General features: G+C 43.4%; 1 protein-coding gene across 4 annotated transcripts in view; it reads right to left on the bottom strand.

Moving 5' to 3' along the window:
- The window catches only part of plxna1b (plexin A1b), a 185,459-nt gene that overhangs the window by 75,308 nt on the left and 85,862 nt on the right, over positions 1 to 24,289 (bottom strand). For all 4 annotated transcript variants that reach the window (XM_084542773.1, XM_084542771.1, XM_084542772.1 and 1 more), the window contains exons 5-9: positions 12,302 to 12,402; positions 10,116 to 10,239; positions 8,856 to 9,009; positions 7,621 to 7,720; positions 1,781 to 1,895 (exon numbers count right to left, since the gene is read on the bottom strand). In XM_084542773.1, coding sequence (XP_084398899.1) covers positions 1,781 to 1,895; positions 7,621 to 7,720; positions 8,856 to 9,009; positions 10,116 to 10,239; positions 12,302 to 12,402 — 594 coding nt within the window. The remainder of the gene's footprint in view (positions 1 to 1,780; positions 1,896 to 7,620; positions 7,721 to 8,855; positions 9,010 to 10,115; positions 10,240 to 12,301; positions 12,403 to 24,289) is intronic.

Raw genomic sequence — 24,289 nt, forward strand, 5'->3', positions numbered from 1 at the left:
TTGTGTGTGAAATACAGCATAGTGTGTTTGCCGTGTGTGTGTGTGTGAGTGCGCGAGATAGACGGCGCAGATGATGGATTCTCTAGCGGAGCATGTGGTCGGTGGTTTCTTGGGCAGACGAGGTGACAGGAGAGGTCTTTCTGTCCACATGCCACTGTCAGCCGGTCTGTCTATCCCTTGTTTCTTCCCGCTGCCTCTCTCTCACTCTAAACCTCCCTCAGTCTCTTCGTCTTCTTTCCATCCATTTGTCTCCTTCTCTTTGTCACACTTTCTCTTTGTTCTTACTCGGAAAACAGAAAATTCTAAATCTGAATGTTCCTAAAGCCCAATATAATATCTTATCTTTTCCAAGCGGCAATCAAAACCAAAAAATATTTGGTTCAGTGTAGGGTATGATAGAGAAAACATCAATACTCGAATATGAGAATCTTAAAACTTTACTTGCAGAGCTTTTCCCTTAAAAGATGTTGATAGTTATTAATCAACAAATAAATTGATCTAAGCTAATTAATTCAGCTCTTGTACTCAGCTAGATGTACATGTTAGTCTGGTACATGCTACATAAGCCCTCCTGTAGTTCACCAATAACACTACTGCGTTTCTATGTTTCCTCGCATGCTGCTTTCCTATGTTTTTCCTTTCATCCCTGCAGGCCTTTCCTGTTTATCCATCCGTTGCCCCTCTGGCCTCTCTCGGCTCAGAGTGTAGCTAGCCAGAGCTCTCCCCATGCCTTGCAGATGGGTGCACTAATCCGCTAACGTTAGCTCCGTGAGCCGTGAAGGCTGGGCCCGGGTCGAGTTTTGGACGGGCACGGAGGCTGTGGTTTAGCATGCTAGTCGCCGGGCTCCAGCACAGCTCCGGTTGAGAGAAGAGATAAAGAGGAAAGTAATTGGATAAAGGTTGACCAATTAATAAAGGCCGGTGATTCCGGCTGGCCAACAAGGGGGGGCTTTAATCTGCATGGAGATAACAGGGTGAGTCAGACCACAGACATAAGGAGATAACGTGGAATTGTGCACGTGTATATTTGTCCATTTATGTATGTGAGACTTCCATCAGATAACGCACAGGCATGACTGTCAGTCACTTGGGAGTGCAGTGGATTTACATCCATAAGTCAGTTAATATATGCTGGACTGTGTTTTGTGTGTGTGGTAGAGAGAAAGAAAGGAGAAAATCATGGTGAAAACGTAACATAGCTCAGTGTCCATCAAAAATATTCTTGTATATACCCCAGCAATTGACAAACACTTGTTATGCCTTGCAGTAGCCGCCACTTGGCACGATTGATATTAGCTTTTATGCTAATGCAGTATTTGGCTATGTAAGAACAAGGCGTTCTTTCCATCGACAGTCATTCATCCCAGCCTGCTTATGGCCTTATGGGCCACAACAGAATTATTGCTGCACAGTACACAAGCTGCTGTCACTGTGCCAAAAGCCACTATTACACACACAGACAGCAGACACACACAGCAGGATGATGAGAGCAAACCCTGAGGGAAAGCCACAGAAGGTGTGAGGGTAAAGGTATGTTTGCAGCTGAATGCTATTTGTGCCTATGTGGCTATAATTTGTCTTCACATGAGGGAGAAACAGTCGCAGCACATATGAAAACACCACTTATATTACTATGTACAATTCCTCAAATCATAGGTAATATAAAAAAAAAAAAAACAGTCAGCAAAATGCGCATTTTCTATATTTATGCCAAGGGAAATGCACATAAAACCGCATCAGGCTATAAAAATGACTGTCGGCAAAGTGACGGGAATATTACCTCAGAGATGTTGACACGTCCCTCCTGGAAAGAGCAGTCATTGGCGTTCTGGGTGCACATGTGGCGGTACTTGCACCAGTGGCAAGGGAAGGAGCCGTTCACACAGGAGAGGCAGCTTAAATAGACAGAGATCAGACGAGACAGTTAGGAGGTTAGCAGAGTCATTACACCGCACCGCACCGCACCGCACCGCAGCTTCATCTGACAGAGGAACAGAAAAGACACAATAATGGTTTGCATTTCAACATGTTCTCATCAGCACGCAAGTGAAATGAAAGTAGGGATGTTGCTCCAGTTCTATGTTTGGGAAGAGCTCCTTCTTGTAAATTGGACACCTTACCCCTCACTTGTTATGCCAATTTGTCACCAGATTTTCACAATCTTTTTTGTCAAACCATATGTCTGCATATAGAGTAGAGCAGGGGTGAAACAGTAGCAGAGTGAAAATCATGTGTGAAATCAAACAGGGATCAGAAACTGATATTTGATATACTAAAACTGGAAAAACCCATGTGAATACATTCCAACACGTGTGAATACCAAACCTGGTGCTTTTCTTTGGAACGTTTTAGTTTTATCTTTCCTCTTTAATTTTTCTTCAGAATATCTTCCTTTAGCCGTCTAAATGTCTCCATACTGTCAGCTGTCAAATTTAAACTTTTTCTCACCCCGTCTAAAATCTTCTTTTCTCCCTCTCACATTTCTTTCCACGCATTTCACCAGTTGTTAACATCCTTCTCCCCCTTACCTCACTCATTCATCACTCCTCACTCTTGCTTGTAACTGTCCATTGCTTGCTGCTCCTATATGTTCAATGATCTCCTTCAGAACTGGCCTCCTCTCTGCATATATTTCCTCTCTTTTCTATACCTCAATTGTTTCATTCTCTCTATCCATTCAGTTGTAAGCCTTTCTCTCTCTCCCTCTCTCTCTCCATCTCTGCCTCTCTCACTCTTGCCATCCCTTTCATTTGCTCTCTCCCTGTTCTTTGTCTAAAGCTCTCTTTCATCCGTGGGGCTAAGAGCACGGCACCATTTTAAATTCACCTGCTTTAGCTGAGGCGGGGTGCGGACAGACAGGCTGAACGCGAAAGACGGGGGAAAGAGGAGATGGAAAGAGAAAGATCAAAAGCAGTCGGATTTCCATGACAGAGGTGCAGACGCCAGGTATCGTGAGAGAGAGAGAGAGAGAGAGAGAGACAGGAGAAAAAAAAGAATGGAGGGGGTCTCATGGGAGAGGGAGAAAGTTGACAAGTGATTGTGAGTGTATATTTGTGCATTCATAACTAAAGGGACCGGTGGAGGAGAGGCGGGTTTAAGTGTGCAGTTTATCAACACTGCTTCATGTTATTGGTGCTCTCCCAGCCCTCGAGAAACACTAAGCCACTTGTTATTTCATTTACGTGCACCACATTATCTAATGTAACCATTATGAGTTAACAAATAAAACTGTTTCATTTTATTGCAAAGCTTACTAAAGGCTTTTGTCTTCAACGTGCAGTTTAGTTTCCCAATCTCCTCTCTGTGACTCATTTGGCAACAGAGGTTTGTGTGAACATATGGTTTATTGGAAAAACAATAAAACACTACATTTAATACAGTCAAGGTGAGAAAGGGAGAAGGCTGATTTGTATGCAACTACATCTACCGGGTGTACATTTGTGCATCTGTCTGAACTGCGGTAAGCACACTCCTCAAGTGTGTTTTAACCCTGTGTAAAATGCTAGCTTCCTTCCCTTCATCCGCATGAAAAATGAGGGCTTTAACTCGTGAGCACCGAGATGGAGCCCATATATGAATCCATCAAACCCTGACGTGGATTCATTTGGATCAATTAGGGCCGCTCGTTTGTTAGGTGCACACTTTAAGCGATCGTTTCCAGCCCAGACCCCTCCTTTTGAGCGAGATCAGAGGCTGGAGCTTAATTCAATCCCACTGCCGCTTTAATTGACCAATTTAGCATTGTGCTGACAGAAGCTGCCCATTTAGAATGAAAGATGTGCAGCTAAGGAAATAACAGGCCTCTTAATACCGAACAAGACCAAATAGGAGATTTGTCAGTGTTGCCAACAAATGGAAGGAAAGCGATTAGGCTACGCTAGGTTAGCATACAGTGCTCAGACTCAAAGAGCAGGACTGGGATTTTAGCTTAGTGTTTTATCCCATAGGGAGATGGATAGAAACAGAAGAAGGGCTGTCTATCCTGAACAAAAGAGCAGATGACATTACTGATGCAAGACAAATGAACTCGAGGTAACTTAACCGCACTCACTGTGCAGTTTGTAAGTGTGTGTTGGCTCTGCAACAATCACTGTTTTGAATGTCAAAGAGACTTTTTTTTTTTTTTTTTGTTGGGGGGCCCACCAATGGACCGGTGTTCATCAAAATACAGTACAACACCAACTTAACACAGCAGGCAGCCAGAACCAAAGAGCAAAGAGTACCATCTATTCTTAGTCCAGACCCGTCAACACATCTGTCACCAAGTCCTGATAATAACCATTTTTATAGGGCTTTTATCTTTTATTCATGTCAAATCAACCTTGTTAGTGTACCAGTGACTTTGAAATAATGAGCAAAATATCAGCAGGTAACCACTGCCAACTTTCCGTGACTTTTATGATTACGCCCTTTGAAATAAAAGACGGCACTATTAGCGTGCCACCCCAAGGCCAGCAGCAGGCCTTGTCTGACAACCCCCTACTGGTGACTCTTTGGTTCTTCGAAGTAACCAGGCCCCCCGTTACGACCTGCCTTAGGATCTCTCTTTTAGCCTGGGTGCGCACCCTTTTACCAAAAAGCCCACCCAGAGCCATTTGAGGACGTTCAATTCTCTTGTCCAGGGGTGGGATCCTTTCTTCAGACCCCCTAGCATGTCCTCACTGCTCCCTCTTGTCACTGCCAATCGCCTGTAGCCACTCGGAGGCTTTGAGCAGCCGGAGACACGCTCGCCGTATGTCCACGCTCATAATGCTAATTTAATCTGTTCATATTCAGATGCTAATGGAGATACGCTAGCTTTGGAGCAGCAGTGTTTTTTCAAGACCAAATACAATAGACTGTGATTTCCTCCTTTCTCCTCTCCTTGGTCAGTTTGGAGTGCTAAATACAATCCGCTCTCCCAGTGAGGTACGCTTGACACTCCTGCACTTGGCAAAATGAGTTATTTATTGGCTACTATTCATTTCAAAGGAGTAGAGGTGAATAATTTAACACTCTTCTAGAATAGTCTATCCTATCATTACTGGATCTCTTTAAAATTTGAGAGGGCTTGATAAAACACCTAGGGACTAGTATTCATGCGCATAATTCTATTAAAGCAGGTCTGAAGGTTTAGTTTACAGGACAATAGAGCCATCTGCATTAACTGTTCCTTGTAAAATACGTTCAAATGTTTGCAACTGTAATCTTGTAATGTGTTTCTTCTCTTCCCAGCTTTGCAGATTTTCTTATAAAAAGCCGTGCTCTTTTTTTTTCTAGAGCTTTTATTATGCTTTCTCACCCAATTATTCCAAAAGCACCCTCAATCACACAACAAATGACCCAGTCACTGTCCAATACAAATTAACCATAGCGAAGAAGGGTGCTTGGGATGGCCTTATGCAGACATTAAAACCCCAAATAATTTCCAGACTATACACTCCATCTTTATTAAATGGGGGGCTGTGAAATGAAAAAAAAAGCGTATGGAAATATTTAATTAAGGAGCAATCATGGCCGCGGGTGATTTTCTATTTCAATCTCAGCAACCCTTAAACTGAAACAGTGGGAATTCTAATTAGATTAATACCACTATGCAAATTTATGGCATTTTTGAAAAGGCAAGGGCCACGACGTAATCAGTTGAGTAAATAAGCGGGAGGGGTGTGCGTTTTTGCAGATCGGGGGATTGGGGATTCAGTTTCGGGGGGTGACAGTAAACTATTAGGAAACATGGCGGGGCAATTCCAATGTCAGTGTCTTTTCTTTCTTTCCAGAAGACAGTGCTGAATTTACAAGTACACACATGAAGACAGAGGGAAAGGAGTACAGTCTGAGACTGAATAAAAACAGGAATTCATTCACAGCTCATGAATACTGTTTCTGCATGTTTCAAGAACGTCTGCTTTCCTGACATTGTAGAAGCTTGCAGTATTTTGAGTCTACACCCATTACAGGAAAGCTAAGATATGTAAAGAATGACCAAGCATACTGGAAACAGGACCTTGCATGTTGCTGTGTGGGCCTGAAATCATTACGCCAACGATATTACGAGTCTGATCTCATGAGACGGCATACACTGACGCCTTGGGGGCACAGCGGGTATGCGGAACGGAGTGCCAGCTCCAAATGGGATTCTTATCTGAGCATCTCTTTTTGCCGTCTGAGTTGCTGGAGAAGATGCAACGTGCCCTATCTGTAACTTCATTAAACATGTCCATTACATCACTCGGACGCTGCATTAGATCAGTGGATTTAATCAGAGTTCAGTGAGGTAATATCTTCAAATGGGCGACGCTCTTGCTTGCGTCACGTCTCATCCCTTTCTTACACTTGATTTGTGAGATCAGTGGCATTTAAGGATTCTTAATGTCACGTCACATTTTATTGAACTCATTAGGAAGATATGTTACACCTCTTTTTTTTTTTTTCCTGTTTTAACATGAAGGGATTTGTGCTCACAGGATTTACACAGGAGCAAAGTATACACTAGATACTAAAAGGAATGAAGAGGTAGAGCAAACATCACAGAGTCCTTGTGGGAGATGAATCAACCGTGAGTTGACATTGTATACCACCACACCCTTAACCAGCTGAGCTAATCATCACTGTTGAAGCAGGGGATTTGTGTACAAGGGCAGGCAAATAAGGGGGAGTTGGGTTATAGGTCACACTAACGGATTAGGTGTCCAAGACATTCAGGGATTCAGTGAGCTGTAAGTGACAGGGTGGAGAGAGGTGTGGCTGCGCATGTGTATGTGTATGTCTGTGCGTGTTTGCGGAGAATCCTCGGAGGAGGCTCATCCAACATCCAGAGGGGAAGCCAGGATAGAGCCCTGTGGTACCCCAGGGGCCTCCGAACCATCTGCTGCCCCAAGGCTAATACCCCAGCAGACGTTTCAGCCTCCCCAGGATCAGCCACAGATAGACAGGAGGGAAGTTATTGTGTGGGGCGGAGTGGAGGAGTTGGAGGATTCTTTTACCACGGCAGGGTGCCTCAGGATCGTGGCACCACTGACCCAGGGGAGTGGCTCTATGGGTGGTGGAGCTTTTCAGCAGAAGGTGGATTAAGAGAGGCGGTGAACTGCATTTGGGTAGAGCTGGGGGTATCTCGAGTGCGAAGTAGACCAACTCATCGGAAAAGATTTCTTTGACATTACAGTGTTTGCCGTTTGCTTTCGTGTGTAAATGTGTGCCAGACTGACAATCTAAGTGCCCAAAAAGTATTTGTTTTGTCAAGTGGGGAAAAGGCATAAATGAGGTTAGAGTCTGTGATTGGAAGACGTTACGGCAGACCGCTATGTAATGAATTAATCATTGAAGTATCATTAGTGTGTTGGGTGGGTCATGATAAAAAGAGTAGAATTACAATCTCATACCCCAATCGTTTCTCATATACGGCACATTTGATTTTTCACTCCAACTGAAACACTAGCCTCCTCTGGAGGTCGGAGGGGGGCGTTTATGCGTGTGTGACTGTATCTGTCATGGAGGGTAACATGAGAACGCCCAAGGGGAGACTGGACAAAGAGGCCATTTCTTGTCCTTTACAAGAGAGAAATGACTAAAACAAGATTAAAAAAAATAAATAAAATGACTATCAAGGTAGTCTAAAAAGAGTGTTTTATCATTGTAACTTACGACTGGTGGACGCTGCAATTGTAGAAGACAAATTCGACACTGGCAAACTTCTTGCCCGTCTCCTTGGACTTGAGGTAGAGCTTCACCACCCGCTTGTCACCTGCATAACAGACACAGGAGAATAAATACTATACTATATACTATATATTACACTGTTCTATATATATATATATATATACTGTATATATAGATCAGGCTTTTGAAAAACATTTAACTTTGATGTATTGCAGACCAATACTTAGCAGCTAATTTAACAACAGTGAAGAAATGTGGGTGTTTGTTAAAACGCTTTCTTCATCAGTTCAGTGTGACACTTCTGAATTCCACTTGTGTGACCCCAACAGCTAACAAACACACACCAAGACACACTGTAGCTTAGCAACACGCTACTCATGTCACACCCACAGTAGGGTGGCATTAAAAATAGCAGCACCAATCAGTGTTTGGATGCCAGAGCTGATGAGAACTCATAATGGGGCATAATGGGCTCAGTTGAAGAACTACTGAGATGTTGCTTTGAGGAAACTTCGAGCGCACTATCTGACATGTTTTCGGGGCTTTGAATGCGGATAGCAAACACATTTTTATCGTCTTTGTGGTGTGACAGAATTGGACATGAAACAGGTGCAGGATCTCTGCAAAAAAAAGAAATAAAGATGCTGATATTTTTAAATATGACGGTAAACCACACTGAAGTTACGACTTTGAAAAGAACTTAAAAGCCAAAACAGTCATTTAGATGAAAAAAAATACTAAAATTAAACTGACAGCAGTGCATAATGCAGTATAATGGGGATTCGAAAACAGTTCTATTTTCAGTAGATAAATCTTGGCATGTATTAGGGCCTTTGAAAGTAAGTGGGTGGCCTTTATTGGTGGTGACAAGGAATTTTGAATATAGAAGCACTAAGCAAATGAACTGGTAACATTAAAATTCAGTTCTGCTGAGCTCTTGACTTCTTTATAGTTCTAGCATACAATTACATAACTCAGGCGGCAACACATCAGCTCTCAGTGTTGAACAGCTTACAATGATTCAGATAGACAAGAGAAAATGACACATCAAAACAAGAAAATGCGAAAAAATGAACGAATAAAGTGTGAAATGGAAAGTTACTACCAAAGTAATAGATGTCACCAACACCCCTCACAACTCCACCCTCCTTGCCCAGAGCTACCACCCTATGACCTCACTACCCCATGACTTCATAACCCATTGCCCTTCCTGTCCTAACCTTTGTTCCTAGTAATCGGTGCGATGTCCCGGATGGAAGGAGACAGGCAAAAGATGTGTCCACCCTGGATCCGTCCCTCTGTCTCCACATAGTCCTCGAAGGAGCAGTTGACCCCCGCTGACAGATCGGGCACATTACGAGCCTGGAGGACCAGCTACAGATGGAGAGAGAGAGTGAGACAATCAGCACAAGATCAATGGAAGGACATGGTGTACATGGATTGTTATAAGATATGACATGAGGGTTAATGGGTGTAGGGAGAGAAGGGGAGTGAAGCAGTGTGACAGAAACAGGCATGTAAGCGTGAGCAGTTGTGTGTATGCACGTGTGCATCCGTCTCTGCAGCAGCTATTAAAGCAAGGTTAATGTGTACATGTTAATGTGCAGAAAGAAAGTGAGGCAAACTGTAATCAGTCAAACACTGTGGTGTATCGAGGAGCCACTGACAGAATGAGAGCTCCCTCACATGCACACCTTCTCACAGATTTTCATTATGTAGATTGACATAAGTTGAGTGTGAGTATGATTGTGAAAATCAAACTTCTAATTAAATATACATGAACATTTGCAATTTTTCTAATTTATTCCATGATTTGGATAAGTGTCCTCTGCAGAGATATATACGTTTAGTCTGTTTGATGTTAATATCCCCTTTTCTGTAATAATTTTGGAGTTTTGGACAGTTTGTTATTGCGGACATCGTAAACACTGAAACCAGAAGAAGCTGTATATTGAATTTTACAATAGAGGTTCACTGTGACACCAAGCGATTCATATATAAATCAGTAACCTTCAGCAGGCAGACTTTATTAGTAATGGACAGAGCCAGGCTTTCAGTTTCATACCGTATCCTGACTTTCTGCTAAGCTAACTGGCTGCCTCTTTATATTGAACACAAAGATACAAGAGTGGTATTGATCTCATCATCTAACTGGAGACCAAAAACTGGGACAAATGTGACTCAAGAAGTAGAATGGGTCATATGCTGTTCACACGGCTGCCAATTTGATCAATGGCTGCCTACATGTTCGTGGGAAAGACAGCGAAACGCGAATAGCTCCTTGCATGACAGCGAATTGTAAAGCACTCTGGATAAAAACACTCCCAGAAAAACAGTAACTCTATTTCCTCAAAATGTACCTGGAGTCAAGCTGTATTTTTCCCTATTACTGTTTGTGTTATTGTATTTGTTTTGTTGAAAAGGTCAAATGGGAACATTTCTGTCACAAATGGCACCGCCGCAGACAAGAGAAGACGTACCTGGACTTCAGACATGGTGACGGAGATATTTCTTGGCTGCACTGTCAGCTCCACACACTGTCTCTGGTCGGACGCAAACCTCTGGGGCTCCCCTGCTCTTTCGCAGCGGTCCTTGCGCGAACATCTACGGAGCAGAAGACGGAGGATAGAAAAAGAAGGCAGAGGGAAGAGAAAGAAAGATGGGGGAGAATGATGGGAATAGAAAGAGAGGCGAGGAGAAGAATTTAACAGCAGATGGGCGAGACAAGAGGTGAGAGGAGGGTAGAAGAGAGAGTGGATATGAAGAAATGTTAAGTTAACATGACAATCATATTATGGTGATAAACATACACAGCTATCACCGGTGCACAGAAATGAGAGCAATAATAAAAGACAAATAGGCTAATGGCTTCCCCCAGCCATTACTGTAGGCCTTTACATCATTACCTTATTGGTCCTGACATTTGTGCAAGAACTACTAAGCTACACGAACATCCAGTCCCCATCATCTTTTCAGTTTACGGGCTCACCCAATTCAAACTTCTCAGGAGATATACAGGCAATCGTTAAAGTTTCCCTGAACCGTAAAAATGATGCAATTCCTACCAGCCGCATATCAATGGCTTCAGCAATTTCCTCCCGCTTATTACAAGCCAACTGATCGTGCTAAAAGTCAGCACGGAGCCCTGTGTCGTAGCCGGTTTACTATTAGCTATTCATAATGCATTAGCTATCACTTCACCTTTGCGCATACAACAACTGGTCCCGGTGGTAGGAAGAAAAGTGCTGATGTGGCGCTCTGCAAGGCCTTAACAATAAGAGGGAGGCAGGGAAAAATGCTAACTGCCTCCTTTGCACAGCAGCTCTCCCATTCCCTCATTTAGTTAGCCTTCGCTCATGCTCGGGAAGAAAAGCTGTCACCAAACATTCCCCTGGGAGTCACTGACGTACACACACACATTGTAAGGCATTAGCAGAAATGTTCAAAGGTATGTACACATTTTCTCCTTATGAAGCTCTTTTCCTTCTACTGCTCCTCCGGTGTGCGACCGTGTATGTGTGCGAAAGAAGTGTGATCATTTGTCTGGAAACACCTGAGTATGTGTGTGTGTGAGCATTTCCTGTTCAATTCCTCTGCTGATTGAAACTACCATGGCTGTTAATAGGATATGACTAAAAGTACCAGAGGGTTGAAACGAAGCTTATAAATAATTTGACTATTAATACTAGCCCATTATGTCGGCAAATGCCTTCGCCAGATTTGGCACTAGCTGCTAGGAAATGAGCAGGCTGCATTCAAGACCCAAGGTCAACGTGTGCCCAAATGGAGGGTTATCACCAGTTCAAGTCCAATGCAATCATGTGTGTGTGTGTGTGTGTGTGTGTGTGTGTGGGGGGGGGGGGGGGGGGGGGGTTGTAATTTCGAAGATGTGTTGTGTGTCTACTGAAATGAAGAAACACAGGTGGAGTGTGTCTGTGTGTGTGTGTGCCTCGAGGAGAAACCGGTTGGTGATACGTATTGTAAGTTTAATTAATGCACTGAGAGATGGCAATATGCCAAACGCTTAAGGTGTTCCAAATGTGGTTTAACATCCTGTCACCTTTCAATAATATGTAACTACTCTCACACTCTCCTGTGTGCACACAAACCCTGCAGCTAAACGCAGAGAATGGAGAGATTACCGACAGACAGTGTTAAACTGTATCACTACAGTGGAGGGTGTTACGTTTGATTTGCTAAACATTACTATCAATCCCTACTCTGACTGTTACATATCTAACACTAAGGGGTGATCTTCAAGCAAACAAGACCTAATCCAAAGACCAAACACTAAAACTGGAATGACAGATTCTAATATCTATTGCCAAAACATTCCCACAAACAAATCAAAAAGTAAAGATGTACTAAACGGGATGCATGAAGTAGTTGCAGAAGTTTGATTTCTAATAATAATTTCACGTGTAATTTATAGGTGTTATGAGCTTTGTTTAAAAAAAAAAAAGAAAGAAAAAAAAAAGATTGTTAGAGTGTCAACAACATTTAGTGTCTCTTTGTTGTCCAAAGTCCCCCGAGCATGATGTGTACCTCCACTTCAACATAATATCCTCATCTAGAACGCCTCAACGCTTTAGCCACAATTATCTACCATAGAATGCAACGGGTTACATATGGAGGGTAACAGGGTGTTGATGCGTGTAGCACTTACACATTGTGGAGAACACACCATCCGCAGTGAGGGTCTCTGGAGCCCAAACACTCCCCACAAGTGGTGTACTGCTCGCAGCTCTCCACTGGAACTCTCACCACCTAGACAGAGACAGAAAGACAGAGAGAGGGTGAGAGACAGACAGAGAGAGAGAGCGTGAGAGAGAGAGAGAGAAAGAGAGAGCAGGGAGACGATGAAGAAATAATCAGCGTCTTTGTAATCAAAATTGTAAAATGAACGGTGGATGGAGATGAGAATTTGACAGCTTATCAGACTCGTACAATTTAAAACATGTGCTCTGCAAACAGACAAACTGCGTGTGTGTGTCTGTGTGTGCGTTCCCGACACAGAGAAAGTGAGCTAGTCAATGACAAATGTGTGTGCGTCTTTGTGCACGTGTGTGTTCTGGTGAGTGATTCTGGCCCAGCGGTGTGTGACCGCCTCCAGTCAAGCATGTACAGGACAGGCCTCGCAATGCATGCTGGGAGACCTGACAGGTGTCTGTGGCAAGAGTGCTCTGATTGACAGGTGACCTCAAAAAACCAACAGGAGGCAGAGGAGCACAAGGACAGACCTCCAGCGTGTGTGTGTGTGTGTGTGTGTGTGTGTGTGTGTGTGTGTGTGTGTGTGTGTGTGTGTGTGTGTGTGTGTGTGTGTGCTAGAGAGATAAAAATTCAAGTGTCTATACAGAGTCTTTGTATAAAGACCTTGGTGCATCAATGTGACATGACTTAGTGTGTGTGCATACATGCGTGTGTGTGAGTGAGAGATTCACAGACGTGCTGGATGTACAAGCTTGACGATAGGCTACAGATGTTGCCTAAGAAACGAGATCAAATGTGCAAGTTTAGGCCTCCACTCCATTTAAAGGTGATGACAGACGGTTCACAACATGGCCCCAGCGGGTCTGAAACTGTGTGTGTATTTCAAGATCTTCACTAGAGAGAGAGAGAGAGAGTGCGTTTCAACATGTGACAGACAGATTGCTAGCATATGCGCAGAACGTTAGTGTGCACGCGTTTTTTATTTCTTTTGTGAATGCACAAGTGTCAGCGCCGCATTCAACTTTTCTTCACCAACGGGCCCCAAGTTGATGAGTCGCTTGATCCCCATTTCATGATGTGTGTGTGTGAGAAAGAGCATGTATCAAGTTGCCACTGCAGTCCAGTTTGCAAAAGTACAGCATCAGAGAGGGAGCCAGCTGACCAGTAAGTGACAGCATTTAACAATCCTACTCCAGGGTGACACTGGTACATCATGGACACACACAGATTTAACCTGGTCCGGTGGTATTTGGGGACTGTATTGAAGTCCTTTTTTTATGAGGCAGGGATACAGAGGTATGTGGCAGAGTGATTTATGGAACGTTAAGAGAAAAGGAAAACATATGGAAGTGAAATGGCTGTGACCTGAGGCTGGAAATAAAGGTGGTTAGCAGCAGGACAGAAAACAAGTACACAAAGGAATGCAGTGTTGAAATATTAAACTGGGGCCCGGATTCCTAGGTAAGCTTCAAGTGCAACAGAGATACGGGATAGATATGACACGATGAAACTCATTTATGCTCTGAAATGTCCAGTAGCAGAGTGGCTTTAGGGCTTTTTGTGGGCTCAAGCAGAGGGCAGATAAACAAAAACTTGACATTGTGCACCACCACCCCTCTTTCTTGTCTTGATTCTTTTAAACTCTATGTCCCATGTGCTTGTATCTCCACCCACAATCACCATACTTCTCTGACCATCTCATTCATTTACTCCAAAGACAGAAATAAGCAGTTACACCTCCAGTCTACAGTCAATACAGACCTTACTACAGTAGCTTTCTAGCTGGCTTTCTGCCCAGAGAGAAAGACGAATGAAATGATGCAAACGAGCAACGAGGGGACGGTAGTGGAAAAGAGGGAGGTGGTCATCTACTGGAAGTGCTATCCAGATGGATGAATGGAGGAAGAGAGAAGCGTAATGGAAGACACACACGGGGCGAATTGCTGAGGACATTGTGCTGAGTAGATGGGATATGGTGGCAGACACACGCTATGTGTCACTGTCAAAACGAGTGTGAGCGTAGTTTTCGTATGAAAGGAGGGCTGAAAGGAGGATGGAACGAGGGATTGGGGTGTCTTAGATAATAGGACTGACAAAAGGGGAAAAAAGTGTGAAAGAATGAACCTATGATGGATAGATTGTTGAGAGAAAGGCAGCAGGAGCTGAGGATACGTGATTGGACACTTCACAGGAGGTCTTTCACATGCCACACAAAAAAAAGAGAAAACGGCAAGACGGGAAAAGAATGGTACGTTCCTCGTATCAACGCAGGCGCCAACCAGTTCTACCTCTCTCGCCATAAATCATTATGACTGTGATTAAGGACAATGGTTCACATAAATCATACCAACTCTACGCGTCCTTGGTGAGCTAGCATAACCTCGTCACTGCCCTGTGTAATGATAGGCCTATTGTTCACGGATGCTCCTGTACTAGCAGGGGTAAAGACACTATGGGTTCTTTTGAGCAGTAGTGGCACAAAGCTGTTGATGTGGTAGGGATCTATCATGGTTGGTTTTCTCAGTGGGGATATAAAATGCTTTACAGGAGCTGGGAAAGTACTTCTATAAACGCATGTAGATCTAGAAAATGTGTTTTTTTAGTGTGTGTTGGGAATACTGCCTACCCACAGACACATACACACACACACACACTTTCTTCACTGTCTCCCTCTTCCTTTCCTTCCTCTCGATGGCTCTTTTAATGAAAGCCAATTCCAGACAGTGCGCCACATTACTCCTTTAAATGACCTTATAAACCAAGCCCGCCATCTCCTCTCTTTTGCCATCTCTTTATTTACAATAGCATCAATTGCTGTAACTCAATTCTTCTTTCTGGCTCCTTCTTCTTCTGTTGTCAACCCTCTTACTCCAGCCTTATCGCAGTGCCATGACATGTCCTTTCTGCTATAAACTTTCCACCTTTCCTCTCCAATCTGTTTTTACACAGCGCCATCACCTGCTTTTAAACGTCCAGCTAACAGGCTTTGCGACGGTCACCCCCAAAACCCAGAGGAACTGTAAAGCTTTCAGCGCAGCTTTTCATTGGTTGTAAAACCTAAAGACATAAAGGGATCGGCCTTGTTACGGCTTCTTTTTTTAACATTCAAACACAGGGAGAGTCTATAGTAGAAGGAGGAGGAGGGGGTGTGGCTGAGAGGTCTACCAGAGAGAGCCTCTTCTCTGGGTTATACAGTCTGGTCTGGGGACCAAGAGGAAAAAATATCTATGCTTATTTTCAGTTATTTTTAGATATGCTCGGGACTCTGCATCATAAATAACGGGTTACAGTCCCAAATCAACTACAACCTCTTGTGCTTATCATTTAATGTCAAATAACTACTGCTACAGTTCAGGGAGTAGAAGAAATTTAACTAGAAAAATCTGGTTTTACTGGGAGGCCCCCAAAGGTCAAATTCAGTGAAATACATAGTCAGCTTCCATAGATAGCTTGAGGAAAACTGTGTCATGTTGAGTTGCCAAAGAAATATTCTCAGAAATCTCATAAATGTGTGGCTCTTTTATTGCTCCTCTCCTTTCATCCAAACCTTCCTCTGTAATCTTAACTAGCTGTGGTTGAGAGCAAATGAAATCTAGAGAACAAGTCCAATTTAAACTAAAAATGTAATACATAACATTTTCCTTGCATGCCCTTGGGTTTAAACATCAGCAAGCAGCTCAGGGGCAGAAAAGAGGGTGAAGAGAAAGGAAGATGTGAGGACGATAAGTTGGGTCGTCGTCTGTCATTATTACTCTCTGTAAACTGACATTAACCACACCTGAATTATTTCAATAACCGTCAATCATCTTGCGATGTCTCCTGGTTTGATCTGTGCTGGCAAAGAAAAGCCATGTGCAAGAAAAAAAAAATCAATATCAACCCACATAGCCATTAAATGCCCCAGGATGACAAAGAAATAGAAATAAAGACAGATACAACTGCATGTTGTTTGTGAGGGTGCAACTGTAAACCTGTTGTGGCTGTCATTATTTTGTGTGAAAGTAATTGTTGTCATCTATTGGGGTATCATCATGGTCAATATGAAATAGTGGTGCATCCATACCGCTAACTTTAGGAGTGGCTCAGAATAACATAGCTCTGACCAGGGTCTCTGTGTAAGTGAGGTAATTCTTCCACTGCGGAATACCAGCTCAGAGGAGCAAGTGCTTGTGTGCACGGGAGGAGGTTGTATCAAAGGCCGGGTTAGCATGTGTGCATTGACTGAATTGTGAGGGGCTTACGAGATCAATGGCAGGCTAGGGCTAGGCTTGATGTGCTGAGTGATTGGAGATAAGCAGGAAAGCAAACAAGACTGGCAGAGTTCGGCACTGACAAGGAAGGAGAGATGCTGACGGGAGGCTAAAGAGAAACAGATGATACAGATTGTGTAGTGGCAGAGAAGAAAGGGGAGAAACAGCAATCACATCATCACGTTCACTCGAAAAGAATTATCAGCTGTCACGTTTGAATTATTAAACTGTGTCAAAATACTAAATTGCTGTTACAATCCTAAGATGTTATTATAATAATTGGCCAATGTGGTAAACTGTCTCCTACAGACCAGCTCTAGCAAATTAGGCCATTATGTGTCACAGCGGAAGAAAATAGTACAGTATTTCTTCACCCATCTTACCTTCCTCACTATCGTTATCTCTCTCATATTGCGTGCTGCTTGTCATTTCTCCATGATCAGCTTTCCTTCTCTCTCGCCTTCATCTTTTTATCCTCTTTCTCCTTAACTGGGCTCAATTTTGCATCTGCTCCGTTGCTTTGATTTCTTTCTCTATACTTCATCCAGGAAAATCCAGGAGGCAGATCAAACTACTTATCTATTTGTCATGTGTGTGTGCTTACTGCGAGTTCAAGGCCAAGACAGATGACAACTCAAATTCCCACTCTCCAAGGAAACAACTACGAGACAACATATATACACTACATTACGCACAGGGTGCCTGTGATACAATTAGAAAGGGGCTGCAAGATTGCTTTCAGTGTGAGTGTGTGTGCGCAAGTACTTTCAAAAAAATACAGAGGTAACCATCAAATGAAAATGACTCCACAATGACAAACAACAAACCCACACATCTCTTTGTGCTTTGTATGTTCTCTTTGCAATCACTATTGTTTGTAGAAGAAAAATTTGTTGTTTTTTTTCCAAGGAAAAAAAGACACCACCTGTGAAAGGATTAGGCCTGAAATAAGTGCAACAGTAAATCAACAGTGAGAGGTGGCTACACAAACAAACAACTGAGTAAAAAAGTTAGACAAACAAAACGTTAAAAAAAAAAATCAAGATGGGAAAAGTCATGCCCCTTCATCACCATCTTCATCACATGGACATTCCCATTAACTCTCCCAAAAGAAGCTGATCTCAAACAATAGGTCAATACACTCTCTGTCTTTGCGTAGCCGTTTGTTCATTATACTGTGTCTGTGATGTGAGAAAGAGTCCGGTGGAAAGAGAGAGGATACAGAAGAACGAAGTCGAATGAGAGAGCAAAGAGGAAAACTGAGTCAGAGACAAAGGATGAGACAGAGATTGAAAAACTGCAGAAAACAAAGAAATGGAACAAAGAGACTGTAGAGAGAGAAAAGGAGAGAGAGGGAGAAAGAGGTAAATGTGACTGGCTAAGGTAGACAGGCCTAGGGGTCTTCTAATTAAGTGAGGATGGGAGAGGCCGTCTGCCTGGTAAATGACTCTGTCACTTTAGTAAATGGACTTGGTGAGGAGTGAGGAGCCACACAGCTGGCATTTCCATTAGCACTGCCAAGCAACCCACCACCATATATACACAGACAGAGAGAAGCAGAAGAGTGGAAGAGGAGGAAAAACAGAGGACAAATGCTGCTTTTCTTTGTTTGCTCCAACAGTAGTTGCTGTGTGGAAGTTGAGCTCGGTAGGTGTGTGTATGGATAGTGTTTGTGGAGAAGTGGCAATGCTGACAGGAATAAAACTTAACTACTTTTCGAGTATCAAACATTGTTGTGCACAACAGAGAAAACTGGTTGACACAAATTCTATTTCTATTTTAACAAAGCTAGGACCAACGCAATGCAGTATCACAGCTAGGACCAATCGTTTGGGAGTTAAATATACTATATTTCTATGTACATTATAATGAAATAAATGAATACATACAACTATGATTCATGATGGAAGCAGATATTTGACAATAAGTCAACTAAAACAAAAAAGAAAAGATATAATTTAGAAGAGAAATAGATCATCTGTCTTTTGGGATCAAGTCAAACAAGGCTTGTATGCAAATCTGTATCATGTCCTAGCATGATTCATCCCCAAAGTTCAGATTATTTGACTGGTCTGATCACTCTATCCTGTGCTCTGGCAAGGTTCAGCATACTCCCCACTGACCTGCTTGGGGGGTGCACAGTTCTGTTGGACTCGGGCATGGTATGCATCTGGTGTGATGGCTAATTATGTCCCAGCATTGAGGCTGAACAAGCCACAAGGTAAACAGGATCTTGAACTACATAGTTTTCTTAAACAAAAAAAGTTGAATCATGAAAATATTTGCAAATTTGAGGCCAAAGGGGGATACAGGACGGTTTTATCTGGGCAAGGTACATGGCACCAGTCCCTAGCGTGAGTACTGGTCAATCTTTTCACTAGAATCTCTTGTTAAACATCCACATCTTTCAAAATCTGTACCTCCGTGAAATGAGGATTAAGGTGGCAGATTACCTAAAAGAGAAACTCTAAAAAAGCCTACAAAATAACAGCTCACGAAGACAGTGAACAAATGAAAGTACAGTCTGAGCAGTACTCCTTATGCCAAGTAGACTGATCTTCATGTTTTAAATTGATTTTCACATTGTGTTCTAGGAGCTTGTAGCTTTTCCACATTTTATAACCAAAAAGACTGAACATAGTTACTAGAAGCCCTACTTGCTATGCACAAATGTCTTTCTGGTTGTGTTCATCAGTATCATGTTCTTTCCTTTTGTATTTTCTGACAACGAACACTGGAGGAAAATGTGCTATCCCACATTTCCACTCCGTTTTCCCCCATTTGACACTTCATCACTGGGTCTGAAGATGCCTGCTGCGGAAGAATCCGAAAAGAAATTTGACTCAAATTCAAAACAATTCCCTGTGCTGTCATGCATGAGCAACACTTCATTGTTCTACTCAGTGTGGCTTCTGGTTAAGGCACGAGACTGAGTACAGCGTGCCACTTGGAGCAGCTCCGTGGGCCATGCCAGCCTTTGATTGGCCTCATTCCATGACAATCAGTCAGAACCACATCCTTCCACCCCAATCGCTGTCAAGCAACAGGAGGACCGACTGTATACCCGAATGATAGTGATTGAGAAGAAAGGGGAGGAAGGGAAGATGGAGGGGGGAAAGAGGGAGAAACCATTAACCTCCCTATCCATCGCGCCCTCTTTTCTAACCCTATCACTCCGCTCTATCACTCCATCCTTTGGGAAAAGACGGCGGAGTAAAACAGAGAAAGATGAGAGAAAGACAGAGCTATCTGGTAGCAGCTAGACTTCCATTAGGACTGATAGCATCTTGCACAAGACAAGTGTCTGAGCACACGTTTTTGCTGAGGCGCACACACTCAACGAAAGGCACACATTTAGAAAAAAGAAAAAAAACACGAGAGGGAATGGTAGGACAGGAAAAGGGGTAGCGGGAGGAAAGGCAGGAAACACAATTAAGAGAAAAAGACAAAGAGATAAGTGAGGTTTGAGACAGTGAAACCATCCATCTCTGGGTAATGATGGCATCTTGGTCAATCTGCTCTCATGTCTCTGAAGGAATTAATATAGTTTTTCTTCTTTCATCACGTCTCAAGAAACAGGAAACTAGAGCTTATTATGTTATTGTGATTTAATCTGATGATTGCTTTCCCAATTAACCGATTTTCCTGTTTATAAAAATGTTAGAATTGCTGTTTAGCTTCTACTACGGCCTAGAGCAGATCTTTTATTACTAGAGATAGAGGGGACAAAAAGCAGACAAGGTCATAAATCACAATGGGGACTACATCCAAAAACTGCACTGCACTTGAAAACCTTATAAAAGTTGACTGGGGTAATGCTTCGTTAATTTTTTTTTCTCCTTCTTTTCAAAAGCCCTGAGTGAACCGCTTCATTTATGCAGGCATGGGATGACATATAGTGGCATTATTTCACATTTAGTGTTTACTGTGGATAAAGTGCTGGTACTATGGACATCTAAAAGAATTGATATACTATTACATCCAGTCATAACTTTGAATGCAGTGGAATGCTATTCTCACAAATACCCAAATTATAGATTTCAGCTTTTTTGTTAGAAAAGAAAGAAAGAAAATGACACTAAGATTATAAAGGTTGACATCTCCATACACTGTGCTGCTGTGTATGACTACCACTGTTGTCAATCATACACTGCAAGTGTGCCGTGCCGGTGTGCGGAAGGTGCTTTAATGGTTTGAACTCTTGTAATTGAGTGCAATATACCTACATGGCTACACCCCCACTCACACCAGCAACCCTCCAACCTAGTCACTGTACTCCTGTCTTCGCCTCACTGCACCAGGTCTATTAACATTTACATAACAATGACCACCTCCCTGCTCGAAGTGCGTGAATGTGTGTGTGTGTGTGTGTGTGTGTGTGTGGTATGGGCCACGTGAGCACCCATTCACAATGTGTGTCAAGCTAGAACGTAGAAAAAAAATGAAAGTGCAGTCGTGAATCTAAATGAAGTGTTTGCTTAGTGGGCTTGATTCATAAACAAAAACCAAAGAGAGAAAATAAGTAGTAACAATAAGCCTTGCAGCATGCTACGCGCACTCTCTGAATGATAAAAGTGTCAGCCAACAATGGCTGATGTTTGAACACAGCATTATGCGCTTGTTAACTTCACGAGTTCCTCCACCAGCCAGAGTTTGATAAATTGTGGAGAATTAATCTTAGAGCTGCTTAGAACTGACTGATTAGCTGTATGTAGTTCACTAAAATGTCAGTCTTGATTGATACAACCAGCTGCTTATTATGTGTGTTGATGTCAGTGTGTGCTAATGTGTTTGCTAACGAGATTGGCAGCGAACCAGTAATACGTGAATGCAAACAGATCGACAGACACACAAACACACACACAGAGGATGATGTTTGATGGAATCCTATGGGTAGGATATTACTTGATGAAACCTTGTTCAGAGAGCCAACAACACAATGCAGATCCTTGTTTGCTATTGAGGATACTCAAACCAACAGTTTGTGAATGGCACAAGTACTTTTGTGTGTGTGTGTGTGGGTGCGTGTGTGTGTGAGTGAGTGCAAACCCTGGTGCTTGACTACAGATTCCTTAGAGGAATAGGAGTCTTGGTGAAATGTGGAGGGGTAAATCTCTTTCATATGCTGAATGGAGAGTCAGACAATGGCTAGCCCACACACTCACGCACACACACATTTATGAATAATATGCCTGAAAGCTGAGTGCGTTTCCAAATGTACATTCACATCTAAGTGCGCATGCTGAATCAATGCGCGAGCACACGTCTGCTACAAAACCCGATTGAGACATACTCGCTTTTACATGCTCACACACATACACGTAATGCAACACACAGTAGCATCATTGACACTCGAACAAAGGTTGTCTCATGCATACACATAATACATAATTTCCCTCCACTGTATCAAGCTAGTCTTTTTCGTTGGTTTCCAGGACGCTCACTCTCGCTCCAGAAACAGCCCTCCCTTCCCACACCGGAGGAGATGAATATTCATGCTTTCAGCAATTAGCCAGCTCCGAACACTACAGCGCTATCATATGCAATGGGTGTCATGAAAGATACAAGGATGTGTTCACCCATGTGTGTGTGACACTGAGGCTGAGTGTGTGTACAAAGGCAGCAAGAATAGCAGCTGCGGTATCAAATGCAGTCACAGCTTTCTACCTTTTTGGCTATAAGACAGAGGAGAAAATGATTTGATGGGGAGAAGTCTTGACTGAGCCAAGACACCATGAGATGATTTCCCACAGTGGCGGTATTTCACAGCACAGATGCTTCAAAAATTTCACATCGAGTCAGTGGCATTGTTCTCTGTGAAGCTTTTTATATTTTTTTGTCAAAAGGGAAAACAACTTCAGCTAACTAGCAGCACTTAACGAAGCTGCTAATCCACCAGTCCCGTTCGCAATAATGCAGCTCTGAGATGTGTGTGGCAATGTGTGTGTGTGCAAATCAGTTCCTATCAATGACAAGATTTCTAAATTGTCAGCTGATATTTACCTATTTGCTCAAACACAAAGTGATAAAAAAACAACGCAGTAATGGACACAAACCCATACAGCACCGGCTGCAGTCAAAGAACAAACTGCTCTAAATTTCCTGTAATAACATACTGTCTCATCAAACACACACACACACAGCAGGCCGTCCTCTCCTGCTGTCATATCCTCCATTGATAATAATGACAGTGATGAATATAGCTGGAACAGAGAGAGCCATAAATCACTCGGCCTCACCCCTAACTCTGACTCACCGCCCGGGCCTCCATTTGTGTGCAAGTCTGTGGGTGTGTGTGTGGGTAGAAGGGTGGGGGAACTTGTCGTGAGCTACGCATCAGTGGATATGTCCAGTGACACCTTAATGTGCTTGGCTTGTCTGAGGAACCCCCGCAGGCAACCAGCTCCACACACACGCACACACACACACACACACACACACACACACACACACACACACACACACACACACACACACACACACACACACACACACACACACACACATAGGATGAAGGCAAGGGCGTGTGTATCCGTTTCATGAAAAAACAAGAGAGTAGGCAGCATTGTCATTCCTTATGCAAACTTCCTGGTGTGCCAGTGTGTGTGTGTATAGGCTCTATCATTCTTTAGCTCAAAATCAGCACACCCGTCAACCAACCCTCCTCCCTGCTCCATCCATCCATCTTTCCCTCACTTCCACAATGTTCCACCTCTGAATCCTTTAAGAAGAGGCCACGTGGTTGTGTGTGTGCAGCGGGTGGGGGTGAGGGGCACTGCAGCGATAGTGAGAGGTCATTAAAAATATGGGAATGGGATCAGTAGAAGGCATTTCAGAGGGGAGGACTCAATTTGGGCTTAGATGGAAACACGGGAGTGTGTGCGCGTGCGTGCGTGTGTGCGCGCGTGTGTGTGTGTGCAGTCAAAGTGAGGATTTAAAAAAGTCAGTATGGGGGGGGGGGGGCATGGTGGGATAGATGGAGGGCGGAGGATAAAGGAGGAGGGCGAGAGGAGGGAATTGCCCCCTCTAGTCATTAGCACTGGAAAGGGGGTTTAGCTTGGAGGTCTGGCAACCGTAGCCCCCCCCCAATTCTGCTTAACCCGAGCCTGCTAACCATTAATGGGGGGATCAAACACACAGCGAGATGAAGCTGTGTGTGTGTGTGTGTGTGCAGGAGAATGTGTCTGAATGTGGGGGGACCTCTGAAGTAAAGGGCATGTTGGAGACAGGACGCCCTTGAGTGTAAATGGCTGTATGGCTGTGTGTGTACATGAAGTGTGTGAGCTTGAACTTGTGAGTTCTTGTCTTGTACTAGAGTGCTGTGTGTGTGTGTGTGTGTGTGTGCGTCCCTCTTGCCACTAGCTTGTGCTACTAGCGCGTGTGTGTATAGGTGCGTGACCACCCCTTCTCTCCTGCTAGCTTGCTGCTTTCCCCAATCACATACCTGCTTGTGATCGGCATTAATCCCACAATGAAAGAAATGTCAAGGTGCTGTGTACCTCCCTGTAAATGTACACTGTATTATAGAATCTGCTGGTGGCATTTCAAACCTTGCTACTAAGGCGGTGTGTGTGCGCTAAGTTAACAAGCAGCAGCTAATGCTATTTGTTATTGGGTACCCACCTAATCACTGGAGCCATGTGTTGGTTTCTTTTCTGTAACCAGCACCAAACAGCTTCGCTAAAAATGCCAAA

The sequence above is a fragment of the Chelon labrosus genome, assembly GCF_963514085.1.
Source record: "Chelon labrosus genome assembly, chromosome: 4".
Lineage (NCBI taxonomy): Eukaryota > Metazoa > Chordata > Actinopteri > Mugiliformes > Mugilidae > Chelon > Chelon labrosus.